Below are 17,398 nucleotides of genomic sequence, written 5' to 3' on the forward strand. Positions count from 1 at the left end.
AGGAGAAATAGAGTGAAGTCTAGTTGATAAGTGCTACAAAGAGGAGCAAAGTAACCCAGTTAGAGGGTTCAGTCAGTCAGTCAGTTCAGTCACTCAGTCGTGTCCGACTCTTCGTAACCCCACGGACTGTGGCATGCCAGGCTTCCCTGTCCATCACCAGCTCCCAGAGCCTACTCAAACTCATGTTCAAGTCGTTGATGCCAACCAACTATCTCATCCTCTGTCGTTTCCTTCTCCTCCTGCCTTCAGTCTTTCCCAGCATCAGGGTCTTTTCCAATGAGTCAGTTCCAACGAGTCAGTTAGAGGGTTGGGGAAAACTTAAGAGGAAAAAATGTAGTCTCACAAATAACAAGAAAGAGTATGTGTAATGTCAAATTAGTGTCCACTGTAGTGTCAAATGTCAAATGCTGGCAAGAACCACCAAAAATAAGCATCCATAGAGATCAGTCCTGGGTGTTCATTGGAAGGACTGATGTTGAAGCTGAAACTCCAATACTTTGGCCACCTCATGCGAAGAGTTGACTCATTGGAAAAGACCCTAATGCTGAGTAGGATTGGGGGCAGGAGGAGAAGGGGACAACAGAGGATGAGATGGTTGGATGGCATCACCGACTCAATGGACATGGGTTTGGGTAGACTCAGGGAGTTGGTGATGGACAGAGAGGCCTGGCGTGCTGCAATTCATGGGGTTGCAAAGAGTCGGACACGAATGAGCGACTGAACTGAACTGAACTGAGAGTCTTGTTTAGAGTTAACAAGTTGAAGGTTGTAGGGGAGGTGAGCAAAGTTGTGCTGTTAAAGCTTGGTTGGAGGTAGGTGAGATACAAGGATATGAAGAGAGCAGGTGTGAAGAACTCCATGTACATGTTGGAAAGAGAAGAAAGACACAAAGATGCTTAAAGTCTGGTGGGATGGTTCCAACAGAGAAGGTGAAGGTGCTAGAGAATGAGCTAACCCACTGCATCAGGTCCTGAGAAAGCAGGCTACAGAAGATGGCACTTAGAGATGAGGATGCTCTGGCATAGTCAGAGGGGGAAGATGGACAGAGTGAAGTGTGGGTTGCTCTGAACTGCAAGAAATGGAAGCAATTCCTAAGAACCAAACCAATTGGTTTGTAAATTCTTTGAAAAGTAGCAAAGAGAGGTGGGAAGGTCAAAATGTGACCAGTGACGAGATGGGTTCATGCTAGAGAGAAGGGGAGAGTAAGATGGTGAGGGGGTCCCCAGTTTGATGGACCTCGTTGTAGTGGGTATCCATTGTATCTACTCTCATTCTCATCTAATCTCTCTGGTTCTTATCTAAGTCTAGCTATCATTCCACTTTACTACAGCTGTTCTATAATTGAAACGCAATTTTTTTGTTTTGTTTTGTTAATTAGTCACAGGCTTTGCTAGACACTCTGGAAAATAAGCTGAGTGAAATTCAGACCCTCTGTAAAGGAGATTATACGGTGCTGTGGTATGTCAGACACTGGCCATAATGGCCAGACCTGTTTTAATCCCGTCAGTAGTTTAGAAGGAGGATTCCCCTCCAGACTCTGCTCCTCTGGGCTGTAAGATCTAGGGTGTGTCACTCAGTGTCTGGGAGTTATATGGGCCTGAGTCACTCTTGGTGTCCAGAGAGTCGACGGGGAGACACCATGACGTCATACCATCTAGAGTTTAATGACCACTGGGGCATGCTGGGAGCTCTCTTGCAGCGGTCTGGTGCCCTAATGTAATTGTTTTTCATCTGTCTCCTTCACAAGACTGCAGCCTCCATGAGGACCCAGTCTTTTTGCCTCGTTTGCTCCTGAATGCCCCACCCTTGAAAGGGTGACTTGGCAAATATTTATTAAATAAACAAATCAATGATAAATTTTGTAGAAGCCACTGCTTACTTTGTGAAAGACTTTTTGTCCCAAAGAATGACTGCAAATGGCACCAAAGAATGACTGCAAATGGCACCAAAGAAATGCCCCATGCTTGTTCTTTATGGTCTGTCCCTCTGGATGAATAACAAATAAAGCGGAAGAAGGGGTGGAAACTTGGTCTCTTATTGCTCTTTAGGATTCAGCACTGATGGAGGCGGAGAAGCCCCAGCACGGAGCCTCAACTCCCATCCCTGCTGGAGCAGAATTCCCTGTTATCCGGGCAGCTCCCATGAGGAGCAGCCAGACCCTTGCCTTGGAGCCTGCAGCTGAAGAGGGCGAGTACCCGTGGTGTCAGTGGGCTGAGGACCGCACACTCTTGGAGACCCAGCAGAGACACGTGAGGAATGCAAATGGCCGTGCAGCTGAGAGCATGACCTCTCTCCTCAACGAAGCCTCTACAGAGGTGGAGACCGACCAGGAAACCCTGACGGCTGAGGCCTGTGGTGACACCCCCTCATGCCGGGAGGCCGGGCCCCGGAGCCTGGCGGACAGACAGGCAAGAACCCCAGCTTCCCTGGAGCTCCAGTGCTGCCCTGACCAGGGTGACTGTCCAGACACAGCCTCAGTATCCAGGGACCTGGATGGCAGCGTGGAGGTGGACTTTAGACCAGAACTCACGTCTTTGATATTGGAAACCAGACAAGCAGAATGGAAGGAGGAAATGTCCCCCGACGCCTGTGCCCGGACCAGAAGCGAGCCTTCCTGTGACTATGAGCACCCGACCGAGACCAGCTGGTCCCCGGAGGACTCGGAGCATGGACCTGCCAGCCAGGGAAGTCCAGGCCCCGTGTGTCTCCAGGGAACTGAGGGGCTGGAGGAAGGGGGACTTCAGGGAGAGGCTGCTGGCTCTGCTGGGCTTTCCGGGGCTCCGGAGCAGATGGGAGAGCAGGTTAAAGGCGCAGAGGAAGAAGGAAGACAGAAACAGCAGCAGATGCAAAATGAGGGCATGCTCGCAGGTCAAGGAGGAAGAGAGGGGTGGCGCTGTGGGGAGGAGTTGGGGGGTCTGAGTTATGGGGAGGGGGACTGGAGGACTCAGGGCCACGGGGATCTAGAACATGGGGAGCAGAAGGGGAGGGAGTCAACAGGGCCAGAGAAGAATGAGGTGGATGCTCAGGACGGGGAGAATCAAAGCTCAGCAAGTAAGTCAGAGAAAAGAAGTGGAAAGCCCGAAGATCCAGGTGCACAATGGGAAGCCAAGGCAGCAGAGGGGCAGGAGGAGGAGGTGGGGTCACCAGAGGAGGAACCAGGGGGCGGGGAGGGGGACACGCCCTGGGGAAGAGGAGAAGAGAGTCGCACAGAACAAGGAGAGCATGAGGGTCCCACTGCGCTGGCTCTGGTCGTCCCTGAGGTCTCTCCTCCCTGTGACGTGTCTCTAGAGGCCTCTTCTCCCCTGACCGGGATCCTGGGGACTCAGACAGGGCCTGGGGCCGAGGATCCATCCCCCGTAGCTCCAAGTCCCGCCCCGGAGCCCACAGGATGCTCCCACCAGCCCTTTTCTTTACCTGGTTCCTGTCCTACCAAGGAGTCGCCGGATCCAGAAACTGTTCATTGCCACCAGCAAGAGGGCTCTGAGCTGGGGCAGGAGACTGCATGCAGCTGGGGCACTGAGGTGGCCTGTGCCTGCAGACCCTCTGCGACTCCTCCAAGGAGCCCAGAGGCAGCTCCGCCCAGTCCTCTTGAAGGGCCCGCCTGCACGGCTGCCTCTCCCAGGAGGGAGCCCTCTGTCCTTGCCTGTTCTCCAGAAACCTCCAGAGTGTCTCGCCCGACCGACAGTCCATCTCCCCATGGGGCTCCTGAGACCCCCCCAGCAGCCCGCTACGGCTTCCCCCTGGTGGGCCGGGCCAGCCCCCCGGGGCCCCTGGGCAGCCCCACTGGAGCAGTCCAGCCTGTCAGAAGCAACTCCTTCCCCGGGTCTCACGGGACAGAGCCAGCCCCACACCTGGCGGGAATATCCCTGTCCTCCTCCCACTCAGAGTTGCCCCAAAGGCCCCCTAAACCTGTCATCTATGGCTCTGTGCTCCCAAGAAGGGGCAGGAGAACTGGAAGGGACTGTGCCATCATTCCAGAAGCCTCGAGTTCACCACCTGCTCCCGGGCAGGACTTTGGAGAACCGGCCTCAAATCCAGCCACAGCCAGCAGCGCCCCCGACAGTCAGCCGTGGGGCCCCGAGAAGCACTGGGCCTTTGCCTCCGGGTCTCCTGCCTGCGGCTCCTCCCCAGCCCCTGTCGCCCCCATAGACCTGAGGATCCATGAACCTCTGCCCCCGCCTCCCCCAGAGAGGAGGCACATCCAGCCCTCCACAGTGGAGAGAGACGGCCATCCCCCTGCAGTGGTCCCCATGCTGAAACGGTACAGCCATCCTCCGCCACTCACCCTGGGTCCGGGGCTCCACGGCCCCCCCAGGGGCCCCCCAGCCCATGTTCCCGACCCCTTGGTGGCAAGGGAGCACCGACCGCTGCCCTCCACGCCGGTCGTACCACCCCACACTCAGCACTCTGTCTCTCCCAGGCAGAGATACAACAAGCCGTTACCCCCCACCCCCCACACCCCCCAGCCCCACCACTCCCTTGTCTCCTCCAGCATCTCAAGGATCTACAAGCCTCTCCCTCCTGTCCCTATCCTGGATCCTCCTACTGAACCGCCCCCTCTGCCCCCAAAGTCCAAGGGGAGGATCAGGAGCTCGCAGGGAGGACTCGTGAATTCAGGGGACCAAGCCAGGCCGAGGCCTGTTTGTCAAGAGTGGACCATCTCCACCCCGCCTTCTGTAGGACGGGTCTCCTGGCCTCCAGCCACAGGCCGGTCAGGCGACGCTTTGGCTTCCGTAGGCAGGTGTAAGAGTGATGTGGCCCCAGGCCTGGCTTTCAGTAACATAACAGCCCTTCTGAATCCCTCTTCCCCGACCACCCCATGGACTCCGGAGGTCCAGCAGCCCACCTCTGAACCAGGGCTTTCAGAAGAGTCCGAAGCCCCTGCCAGAGGGTCTTGGAGAAGAACAGCCTCCCAGGAAGGAAGCAATGGCTTGAGGAGGTCAGAGGTAGGCCCAGCGAGGCAGCCGGAAAAACCGGGCCATGTCCTCCTGGAGAAGGCGTCCAGCTGGCCCCACCGACGGGACCCGAGAAGGCCAGCGGAGGACGGCAGTGAGGCGGCAGTGGCCCCCGGTGAGGGGTCGAGTAAGCACAAGGACTGGCACCGGCAGGGCCTGCGAAGACCCTCCATCCTCCCCGAGAGCCCTTCAGGTGAGTGTGGAGCACGGACCACAGCGACGTCGCCTCAGAGCAGACTCTGCCCGGCCCTCTCCTCCTCATCCGTCTTCTGTCCTCCAGGCTCCTGCTGGCTTCCCTCACCCACGTACCCAGCCCCAAGCAGAGGAAAGTCCTCTAGAACGTCTCTGAGTTCATGGCGAGGCTCTTTCTTCTCCCCTTCCGTCTCTCTCGCTCTTCTGTGGTGTGTACTTTTATTGTGCATCTCTTTTTACCCATGTTGTTCTGGAGGCCCCCCCCCAACCTACCACCACCACCCCTGAGTACTCTCCAGTTACAAATACTTGCTTGATGCCTTTCCACTAGCAGAGAAGGCATCTTCTACTTGTCCAGTTCACATTCTGACGCAGTGGATGGGGACAGACCTAGTACCCGTGTCTTCAAATGCCTTTGACTTTGGCTCTTCCCTTTCTCAAAGACTCCCAGTTGAACCTTTAACTCAACCCCCATGTCTACATCTCCCACTCTAGGTCTTAGGTTCAGTTACTTTACCCATTTTCCATTTTCAGACACAAGAGGTCCCGCCATGGAAGGATCCCCTGGCCTGTCAGACGCCATTGTTTTCCGGTGAGTCACCCTCTCTCGCATTGGATACAGTTTTCTCTCTTTCCTAGGATACTGAGATTTTCATTAGCTGACACAGGTGCTGGGACCATGTCTTTTCCAGGAGTAGGGAGGGGAAGGGACAGACACCAAGATTCCAGGGTAGGGAGATCTTTCATCTACCTGGTTTTTTCAACTGAATCCCAATCTCCCATCCCTCTAGACCCTTTGGCCGTGAACTAAACCCCGCTGTAAAAGTTCAACGTGACATCCATAAGATCTTCAAACCATGCAAAAGTGCACCAGGCTACAGCTTGCCTCTCCAGAGGCTTTGGCCGTGATATTCTAGCACGTGTCCCAGTGGTCAGAGGCTGTCTTATTTATCATTACTTGGGGCTTCTCCGTGTCTGACGGCCAGCAAGCACCATGGAGCCCTTCTCTATCCCACAGGGAGAAAAAGCCAAAGGAAGTCATAGGAAACTTTTCAAGACGGTGCTCCAAGCTCATCAATTCCTGTGAGTACCTTGAAACAGGACTGTGGACCCGCGTGAGTGTTCTGCCTGAGCTGGAGAGGGGGGTTCGTGGCCATCAGCAGTGAGACTTGGCCTTCTGTAGGGAGAAATGCCAGGAGAGCCACGCGGCTGGGTGACCTTCTGTTTCGGAGCCTCAACTCCCAGTCTCCCTAATTCTCTCCCTCTCCCGCAAACCTCTTCACCCCTGTAGCTCAGCTGCTTTACCAGGAGTACAGTGACGTGTTTCTGAACAAGGAGATTCAGAGCCAGCAGCGGTTGGACAGCCTCACGGAAGCACCAGGGCTCATCTCGCCCCGGCAGCCCCGAAAGGCCCTGGTCTCCTCGGAGTCCTACCTGCACCGCCTCTCCATGGCCTCCAGTGGCTCCCTGTGGCAGGAGATCCCCATGGTGCGCAATAGCACTGTGCTGCTCTCCATGACCCATGAAGACCAGAAGCTCCAGGAGGTACCATCAGGGCAGGGTGGGGCAGGGGCTGCAGAAGGGAAAGCAGGGTCTCCTCTGTTCACGTCCATGTCTCCTCCTCACCACCATCACTGCCATCTCCATCTCCATCATAAGCGGGCTGTCCCTACCACAGTCACCACCGCGACACCGGGTCATCCCCAGCGTGCTGGGTTTGAATTGCTTTCTGAACGTCACTACTCTCCCTCCTATCTCCCTCCTCCTCACTCCATCGACCATTTACTGCTCCATGTTATTGGTTTGAGCTCATACAAAGTGACCATGCCCCTGAATTTGATGGGAGGAGTATATGCTCAATCTAGTTAGTCTAGCTTCAGGCTAGACTTAAATTTCCCTCTTCAACCAAAGGTTCGGCCTACACTGAAGTTTTCCTCTTCAACCAAGGTACATGCAGGGGCTTTTAGGTGTTCCCTTGGTGAGTAGCCCGTGCAACTGTCCTGTGGTTCATGGGTCTCATAGAGGCTTTTGAATGACCATCAGGATCTGCTTGGTCCTTCCTTCTAATAGCAAGACTACAGTAAAGGCTGTTGGTCTCATGTTAAGTTACTATCATTAATGTGTTCTACCTGGAGAGCTTATCTTAATAAGCAGTCTAAAATATGGGTTAAACCTTTCTTCTTGGGAAGACAATATGGCACAATGGAAAGGCATTATGGAACAATGTTTAAGCATTTAGATTCTGGCTTAAATGACCTGGACCCATTTTAATATTTGCTAGCTATTTAACTTGAGCCAAATTATTGAGCTGGCCAAAAAGTTCATTCAATATTTTCCATAAGATGTTATGGAAAAATCCAAATAAACTTTTTGGCTGGCCCAATACTTGATCTTTCCAAGCTTCTGTTTCCTCATTTGTAAAACTTGGTTGCAAAGAATTCCTGGGAGAATCAGAAAAAGATAAATTCAATTTACAGTATTTACAGCAGTACTATTTACAATGGCCAAGACATGGAAGCAACCTATATGTCCATTAACAAGTGAAGGGCTAAAGAAGATGTGATGTGTATACCAATAGACTCACAGACATGGAAACAAATTTATGGTTACCAAGAAAGAGTATAAATTAGGAGCTTGGGTTTAGTAGATGCACACTACTATATATAAAATTGATAAACAACAAGGACTTACTGTGTATCAGGGACTATATTCAATATTTTATAATAAACTATAATGGAAAAGAATCTGTAAAAGAATATATATATATGTGAATGCATATGTATGTATCAGTCAGTTCAGTTCAGTTGCTCAGTCGTGTCCAACTCTTTGCGACCCCATGGACTGCAGCACGCCAGGCTTCCCTGTCCATCACCAACTCCCGACCCCACCCAAACTCATGTCCATTGAGTCAGTGATGCCATCCAACCATCTCATCTTCTGTCATCCCCTTCTGCTCCTGCCCTCAATCTTTCCCAGCATCAGGGTCTTTTCAAATGAGTCAGCTCTTTGCATCAGGTGGCCAAAATATTGGAGTTTCAGCTTCAACATCAGTCCTTCCAATGAACACCCAGGACTGATCTCCTTTAGGATGGACCAGTTGGATCTCTTTGCAGTCCAAGGGACTCTCAAGAGTCTTCTCCAACACCACAGTTCAAAAGCATCAATTCTTCGGCGCTCAGCTTTCTTTAGTCCAACTCTCACATCCATACATGACTACTGGAAAAACCATAGCCTTGACTAGATGGACCTTTGTTGGCAAAGTAGTGTCTCTGCTTTTTAATATGCTGTCTAGGTTGGTCATAACCCAAGGAGTAAGTGTCTTTTAATTTCATTGCTGTAATCACCATCTGTGGGGATTTTGGAGCCCCAAAAAGTAAAATCAGCCACTGTTTCCACTGTTTCCCCATCTATTTGCCATGAAGTGGTGGGACTGGATGCCATGATCTTCGTTTTTAGAATGTTGAGCTTTAAGCCAACTTTTTCACTCTCCTTTTCCACTTTCATCTAGAGGCTCTTTAGTTCTTCTTCACTTTCTGCCATAAGGGTGGTGTCATCTGCATATCTGAGGTTATTGATATTTCTCCTGGTGATCTTGACTCCAGCTTGTGCTTCCTCCAGCCCAGCATTTCTCATGATGTACTCTGCATATAAGTTAAATAAGCAGGGTGACAATATACAGCCTTGACATATTCCTTTTCCTGTTTGGAACCAGTGTGTTGTTCCATGTCCAGTTCTAACTGTTGCTTCCTGACCTGCGTACAGGTTTCTCAAGAGGCAGGGCAGGTGGTCTGGTATTCCCATCTCTTTCAGAATTTTCCACAGTTCATTGTGATCCACACAGTCAAAGGCTTTGGCATAGTCAATAAAGCAGAAATATGTATGTATCAGTTAGTTCAATTCAGTCGCTCAGTCGTGCCTGACTCTTTGCAATCCCATGAATCGCAGCATGCCAGGCCCCCCTGTCCATCACCAACTCCCCGAGTTTACCCAAACTCATGTCCATTGAGTTGGTGATGCCATCCAGCCATCTTATCCTCTGTTGTTCCCTTCCCCTGCCCCCAATCCTTTACAGCATCAGGGTCTTTTCCAATGAGTCAACCCTTCGCATGAGGTGGCCAAAGTATTGGAGTTTCAGCTTCAACATCAGTCCTTCCAATGAACACCCAGGACTGATCTCCTTTAGGATGGACTGGTTAGATCTCCTTGCAGTCCAAGGGACTCTCAAGAGTCTTCTCCAACACCACAGGTCAAAAGCATCAATTCTTCAGCACTCAGCTTTCTTCACAGTCCAACTCTCACATCCATACATGACCACTGGAAAAACCATAGCCTTGACTAGATGGACCTTTGTTGGCAAAGTAATGTCTCTGCTTTTAAATATGCTATCTAGGTTGGTCATAACTTTCCTTCCAAGGGGCAAGCGTCTTTTAATTTCATGGCTGCAATCACCATCTGCAGTGATTTTGGAGCCCCCCAAAATAAAGTCTGACACTGTTTCCACTGTTTCCCCATTCATTTCCCATGAAGTGATGGGACCAGATGCCATGATCTTAGTTTTCTGAACGTTGAGCTTTAAGCCAACTTTTTCACTCTCCTCTTTCACTTTCATCAAGAGGCTCTTTAGTTCTTCTTCACTTTCTGCCGTAAGGGTGGTGTCATCCACATATCTGAGGTTATTGATATTTCTCCCGGCAATCTTGATTCCAGCTTGTACTTCTTCCAGCCCAGCGTTTCTCATGATATACTCTGCATATAAGTTAAATAAGCAGGGTGACAATATACAGCCTTGATGTATATATGTATGTATTTTGCATGTGTATATATGTGTGTGTATAACTGAATTCTGTACTCTGGTATACACTTGAAACATTTACAAATCAACTATACTTCAATTGAATAATATTTTTTAAAAAGTTCCTAGTGCATAGTAATCAGTGAAAAAATGTTAATCACTTTTTTTTATTGAAGTATAGTTGATTTACAGTATTATATTAGTGGTTCAGCATTTTTATAGGTTATTTCTTATTTAAAGTTATTAGAAAATAATGGCTATATTTCCTTGTGCTGTGCAGTGTATCCTTGTTGCTTATTTATTTTATACATAATAGTGTTTACCTCTTAATCTCAAACCCTTATCTTGCCCCTCTCCTCTTCCTCATCCCCATTGATGACCCTGGTTGTGCTCATATATGCAAGTCTGTTTCTGTTTTATTGTATACATTTGTTTGTTTTATTTTTAGATTCCACATACAGTAGTCTATAGAACATGGACTATTTGTCTTTCTCTTTCTAACTTAGTTCACTAAGCATAATACTCTCTAGGTCCATCCGTGTTGTTGAACATGGCATGGTTTCATTATTTTGTATGGCCAAGTAATATTCCATTGTTTGTGTATGTGTGTGTATTTGTATGTAGGTATGTATACCACATCATCTTTATCCATTCATCTGTTGATAGACACTTAGGTTGCTTCAATATCTTGGCTCTTGTAAATAGAGCTGGTATGAACATTGGGGTACATGAATCTTTTTGAATTAGTATTTTCATGTTCTTTGATATATACCCAGGAACTCCTGAATCATATGGTAGTTCTATTTTTAGTTTTTTGAGATACTACCATACTGTTTTCCATAGTGACTGCACCTATTTACAATCTCACTAACAGTGTGCTAGGATTCTCTTTTCTTCACATCTTTGCCAATAATTGTTATTTGTAGACCTTTAGATGATGGCCATTTTGACAGGTGTGAGGTGATTTCTTATAAGTTTGATTTCCATTTCTCTGATGATTAGTAGTGTTGAGCATTTCTTCATGTGCCTGTTGGCTATCTGTATATCTTTGGAGAAATGTCTATTTAGGTCATCGGTCTATTTTTTAATCTGGTTGTTTGCTTTTTTGGTATTGAGTTTTATGAGCTGTTTATATACTTGGGTGTTAAGCCATTGTCAATCACATAATTTGCAATAGGTTGTCTTTTTGTTTGTCAGTGGTTTCCTTTGCTATGGAAAAGCTTTTAGGTTTAATTAGGCCTCGTTTGTTTACCTTTGCCTTTATTTGTTTTGCCTTAGGTGACAGATCCAAAAACGTATTGCTACAATTTATGTCAAAGAGGGTTCTGCCTATGTTTTTTAGGCATTTTATGGTTTCTGGTCTTACATTTAGGTCTTTAATTCATTTTGAGTTTGTATTTAATGTAATGCCTATCAAGAGACCCATGACATTTTTCACAGAACTAGAAAAAATAACCCTAACATTTATATGCAACCACAAAAGGCCCAAAATTGCAAAGGAATTTTGAGCAAAAACAATAAAGCTAGAGGTGTCATGCTCCTTGATTTCAGACTACACTACAAAGTTTCAGTAATCAAAACAGTTTTATACAGGCACTAAAACAGATACATAGATCAATGTAGAAGAGTAGAGAGCCCAGAAATAAATGCATTCACTTGTGGTCTGTTTGTTGTTGTTGTTCAGTTGCTCAATTGTGTTGGACTCTTTGTGACCCCATGCACTGCAGCACACCAGGCTTCCCTGTCCTTCACTGTCTCCCTGAGTTTGCTCAAACTCATGTCCATTGAGTCAGTGATGCCATCCAACCATCTCACCCTGTTTGCCCCTTCTTCTTCCCTCAGTCTTTCCCAGCATCAGGATCTTTCCCAGTGAGTCGGTTCTTTGCATCAGGTGGCCACAGCATTGGATCCTCAGCTTCAGCATCAGTCCTTCCAATGAATATTCAGGACTGATTCCCTTTAGGATTGACTGGTTTGATCTTCTTGCTGTCTCTCAAGAGTCTTCTCCAACACCACAGTTCAAAAGCATCAGTTCTTTGGTGCTCAACCTTCTTTATGGTCCAACTCTCACATCCATACATGACTGTTGGAAAAACCATACCTTTGAGTAGATGGACCTTTGTCAGCAAAGTGATGTCTCTTGCTTTTTAATATGCTGTCTACCTTTGTCATAGCTTTTCTTCCAAGGAGCAAGCATCTTTTAATTTCATGGCTGCAGTCATCAACTGCAGTGATTTTGGAGCCCAAGAAAATAAAGTCTGTCACTGTTTTCCTTTATTTCATGGTCTATTAATCTATGACAAAGGAGGCAAGTCTATGTAATGGAGTAAAGACATAAGTGGTGTCTTCATAAGTGGTGCTGGGAAAACTGGACAGCTCCAAGTAAAAGAATGAGGTTAGAACATTTCCTGACACTGTATACAAAATATTTACTATTTAGTTTCAAGTCAAACTGACCTGAGTTTGAATCCTATATTCACCATTTATTAGCAGTGTAACCTTAAGTTATATAACTTGACTAAATCTGTTTCCTCATCTAAAACTCAGGGATGATAATGACTACTTTTCAGAGCTGCTGTGTGGTTTAAATGAAACAACTCTCATATAACTTTGAGCATGGTCTTTGGTACATTGTTACTGTTCAGTCACTAAGTTGTATCCAACTCTTTGCAAGTCCATGGACTGTAGCCTACCAGGCTCCTCTGTCCATGGGATTTCCCAGGCATTATACTGGAGTGTTCCTTCTCCAGGGGATCTTCCCAACGCAGGGATCGAACTCGCATCCCCTGCATTGGCAGGTGGGTTCTTTAAGCCCTGAGCCACCAAAGAAGCCCATCTGGTATATAGTTTGATACATGTTAGTACCATACTCTTCCCCCCTTTCAGAAGTGGGAAGGAGTAAAATTTTGGCTGTAAGGACTTATAATAACAGTGCTTTTACCAAGCTAAATAGGTATAAATTTTTAGGTTTTTTGAAGCTCAGACCTGAGGGCCTTGTGCTGACTTCAACTTTTAAAGCATGTGGGAGATATTTAGAAAATCACTGGTCTGCCCATATTTATGGACCAATGAGTGGGCAGGTGATATGAACCCTATAGCTATTTCACCAACACCAGAATTCAAGGAAGTCTGCCAGCATTCCTGGGCCAGCGCTGGTCTCACGTTTCTGAGAAGACAAGCCTCTGTGCTTATACACATACATTCCTTTCCTGAATTAGCACTTCTGGGAAAAGGTGCTTTCACTGATTCCATTTCTTTTGACTGTCACAACATTTTTTTGTGAGGAGGGGGTCACTGTATCAACACAGACAAGAAACCTGAGGTTCAGAGAGGTTAAATGAGCCACCCAAAGTCATATAATGAGTGACTATTTGAGCCAGGATGCATGTGAAGCCCCCGTGTCTTGGTTTAGTGTTGTGTGTGAGCGGCCTCCAGCCATGTCGTTAGTTATCCACATCATCTCCCAGGTGTGTGCATGTCCTTTCTCTTTTCTGTCCATGCATCTGTCTTGAAGCTGCATGCTTGGGTGATGAACTTGACCAACCCAGCTAGAGAACAGGGCTGTGAGTCATTGTGCCTCCTGCTGGAACTTCCCAGCAATTGGGTTATTTCCATTAAACCACAGTTGCACCATCTAAACCTCAAATATCCTGCTTCCCCTCCATTGCTCCTCAAACTCCAAATTACCTTCATCACCTAAGTCTATTCCTCTTCCAGAGATCTCTAGTTCATTTAGGAACTCAATTATCACTCACCCAGTTAAAGTGTGTTAATCTCTCAGTCATGTCCTACTCTTGGCAACCCCGTGGACTATACCCCACCAGGCTCCTCTGTCCCTGGCATTTCCCAGACAAGAATACTGGAGTGGGTAGCCCTTTCCTTCTCCAGGGGATCTTCTCAACCCAGGGCTCAAACCCAAGTCTCCTGCATTGAAGGCAAATCCTTACCCTCTGAGCCACCAGGGAAGCCCCAGTTACCAAGCTGAAAAACAGGCATTAGCTGTGACTCTTCTTGTTATTTCAGCTTCTATTTCTAGCAGATAACCAAGCCTTTCCGAATCTCCCTCCTATATCATTATGAAATTGGCTTCTATCTTGCCATCCTCATGGCTATTTAGGCCTTCATCTCTCCTCTGGAATTACTATCACAGTTTCTTTAGGTGTCTTTCTTGCCCCTTTAAATCTTTTCTCCATGCTGTGCTCAGATATATCTTTATATAAAACAAATTAGACCAAGTTATCCCCCTACATAAAGGGTCTTTTCATATCCCCATTGTCGTGTTTTACCTTGTTTATATAATCCTCAGACCTCACTGCCTCTCCAGCTTCATCTCCTACTGCTACTTTGATACCCTTGCTTTCAATGATACTCAGTGTATCTGAGTTTCCTGAAAGCCTCATTTCCTCTTCCACCTCTGAGAGTTTGCACATATCTTTCACTCAGCTTCAAATGTTCTGTCTCCTGAGATCAGGTTGGATTCTGGTGTTGACTATGAGTTCTAATAGGATGTGTCCTGTGCCCCACTCTACCCCTGAAATATTACACAGTGGCTAACATGCGCCAGGGATTCAATAAATGTTTTTCATTAGTCTTCCTCCTCCCTAACCTCTTAGGCCAAATTTGAGCTGATTGTGTCAGAGGCTTCCTACCTGCGCAGTTTGCATATAGCTGTGGATCACTTCCAACATTCAGAGCAGCTCCGGGCCACCCTTTCCAACCAGGATCACCAATGGCTCTTCTCTCGTTTGCAGGATGTGCGTGACGTCAGCACCATGTGAGCGTCCCCTTCTCCCATAGACCACTCACTCAGCCTCACGCTCTTAGCCTGTAAACCTCTTGTTGGGTTTTTCCATTTTCAGAGCCCCCTCGTTGCTCCCTGCATGATTCCCAGAGGCTGTAGGGATAGGGAGAGCAAGGAGAGGAGGAGGAGGGTGGGTGGATGGGAACATTAACGGATAAATGAGTAAGAAATGCTTCCTGAATGGAGGTTTTGGTTGTCCTGGGGGCGTGCACAGCACTGGAGATGAGGCGCATGCATGTTCAGTCATGTCCAACTCTTTGCGACCCCATGAGTTGTAGCCCGCCAGGCTCCTCCATCCATGGGATTTCCCAGGCAAGAATACTGGAGTGGGTAACCATTCCCTTCTCCAGGAGATGAGGTGGGAAACAGATGACGATCAGAAAACCAGAACAAGATGAAAAGAAGGACAAGACATGGAATATTAGAACCAGAGACTTAGATCAGAGGCAAAGTAGCGGCAGGGAGAACCCTGGTGCGTGACAAGGACTCTAGAGCTAAGGACAGTCAGTAGACATTATCGACTAATGGAGAGAAGTTCCAAGCTCTAGCCACAGCAGGGGTCGGCCAAGTCCTCACTTGAGACTCACAAGTCTCACGAGACTTGTTTCAACTCTATGCAGGTTTCTTTCTGACCTGGAAGAGAACTTTGAGAATAACATCTTCACCTTCCAAGTGTGTGATGTGGTCCTGAACCACGCCCCCAACTTCCGCCGGGTCTACCTGCCTTATGTCACCAACCAGACCTACCAGGAACGCACCTTCCAAAGCCTGCTGTGAGACCTGATCCCCCGTTCGGTCCCCACATGGGCCCTGCAGTGACCCCCAATACCCAGCCCAGCATGCCCCCCAAGAGCCCTGCAATTGCCACCCCCACCGCACTTCCAGGACGCCCTCAGCCATCCCCCGTGGAGCTCCTGTGCATCAAGTCCCCACCATTCTTTCTCAACCTACAGACATTCCATTGAGCCCCCACACCCCACGCCTTCACTCTGTCCCCATACGCCCTGCGCCCCTCCTCACTCGAGGCTCCCTGCCCTGCAGGAACAGCAACAGCAGTTTCCGAGAGGTCCTGGAGAAGCTGGAGAGTGCCCCCATCTGCCAGCGCCTTTCCCTCAAGTCCTTCCTGATTCTGCCTTTCCAGCGCATCACCCGTCTCAAGCTCCTGCTCCAGGTACTGCAAATCCCCTCTCAGCCCGCTCCCCTGAACCCAAGGCTGGTCCTTCCTTGTGCTGTGCTCCTACTCCAGGTGGACAATGAGCTGTCTCCCCACGGCCCCCACCCTCCTTTCCCAGAAAGGTTGGCTGCTCCAGTTTGGTTCCTGACCATCTCCATTGACCTCTGCTTCCTCTTTGCCCATCCCTTCTCTCCACCTGGCTCCTGCCTACGCCTTGTTCTGTAGAACATTCTGAAGAGAACACAGCCCGGCTCCGCAGAGGAAGCAGAGGCCACGAAAGCACACCACGCCCTGGAGGAGGTAGGTGGCCACCATCCCTGATCAGACCCCCCAATTGTCCTTCACAGAGAAGTCTGCCCCCGCCCTGGTCCATGACGCCAGGAGTCACAGGTCCCGGCTAATGCGATCGCTCAGCTGCCTCACTGCACTGACCAAACCAAGCATTCACACCACCCAGCTGCAAGGACACCCCACACCAAGGGACTGTCCCCAGATTACATCTTCCTTTGACACAGCCAGGAATGTTCTAGCAGGTCTCCCCAAAGTAGACCATCATCCTTGCGCTGTCTTTGCTCAGTTCCAAGCCAGCAGAATGAGGAGAGCTATCACAGCCAGTTTCCAGATTTCTTGCAGTGGACTCAAAGCTAAAGCATCTTAACACGGTTCTCTTCCTTTCTCCTTGCCCTGCTGAACACACAGCTGATCCGAGATTGCAATAACAACGTCCAGAGGATGCGACGGACGGAGGAGCTGATCTACCTGAGCCAGAAGATTGAGTTTGAGTGCAAAGTAAGTTCATCCCTCAGGTACCCATGGGTCACCTTCTAACACAGAACTAGTCTCTCTCACAGTATCCCAGTCTCTAAGCTCCTTTCTGCACACCTTCTCTTCTGCCCTATTTCTGGAATACCCATATGCCTACTTCTTTTTTTTTTCTGTAATTAAATGTATTTATTTTTAATTGAAGGATAATTGCTTTACAATATTGTGTTGGTTTCTGCCAAACATCAGCATGAATCAGCCATAGGTATACATATGTTCCCTCCCTCTTCGTCCTCCATCCCCACTCCCCTCTCTAGGTTTTTACAGAGCCCTGGTTTGAGTTCCCTGAGTCACACAGCAAACTCAGTCTCTATGATATATTGTTAAGGGAAAAAGGGAAGATGCAGCTGTATAGGTATTGCACTATCTTACTTTTGGTGAAAAAGTAGGATAAAAATCTATATGTATTTGCTTGTGTATTCATAAAGAAACTCTGGAAAGATACCTAAGAAATAAAGGACAGTGGTTACCGGACAGGGAGAGAGTGCCTTTGAGACCTGGGCAGATGCTACTGCTGCTGCTAAGTCGCTTCAGTCGTGTCCGACTCTGTGCGACCCCATAGACGGCAGCCCACCAGGCTCCGCCATCCCTGGGATTCTCCAGGCAAGAATACTGGAGTGGGTTGCCATTTCCTTCTCCAGTGCATGAACAGGAAAAGTGAA

General features: G+C 48.5%; 1 protein-coding gene across 2 annotated transcripts in view; it reads left to right on the top strand.

Annotated features, from left to right (window-relative positions):
- Positions 1 to 17,398, top strand: part of ARHGEF5 (Rho guanine nucleotide exchange factor 5) — a 28,959-nt gene that overhangs the window by 5,067 nt on the left and 6,494 nt on the right. Inside the window, exons 2-11 of one of the 2 annotated variants that reach the window (XM_081534489.1) lie at positions 2,049 to 4,261; positions 4,493 to 5,148; positions 5,682 to 5,739; positions 6,166 to 6,230; positions 6,439 to 6,692; positions 14,553 to 14,713; positions 15,361 to 15,513; positions 15,782 to 15,911; positions 16,140 to 16,214; positions 16,614 to 16,703. In XM_081534489.1, coding sequence (XP_081390615.1) covers positions 2,061 to 4,261; positions 4,493 to 5,148; positions 5,682 to 5,739; positions 6,166 to 6,230; positions 6,439 to 6,692; positions 14,553 to 14,713; positions 15,361 to 15,513; positions 15,782 to 15,911; positions 16,140 to 16,214; positions 16,614 to 16,703 — 3,843 coding nt within the window. In that variant the 5' untranslated portion in view covers positions 2,049 to 2,060. Of the gene's footprint in view, positions 1 to 2,048; positions 5,149 to 5,681; positions 5,740 to 6,165; positions 6,231 to 6,438; positions 6,693 to 14,552; positions 14,714 to 15,360; positions 15,514 to 15,781; positions 15,912 to 16,139; positions 16,215 to 16,613; positions 16,704 to 17,398 lie in introns of those variants that run through there. The other variant, XM_081534490.1, reaches the window with a different exon arrangement.

This window comes from Giraffa tippelskirchi, chromosome 10 (assembly GCF_054371585.1).
Source record: "Giraffa tippelskirchi isolate mGirTip1 chromosome 10, T2T-mGirTip1v1.2.pri, whole genome shotgun sequence".
In the NCBI taxonomy this organism is placed as follows: domain Eukaryota; kingdom Metazoa; phylum Chordata; class Mammalia; order Artiodactyla; family Giraffidae; genus Giraffa; species Giraffa tippelskirchi.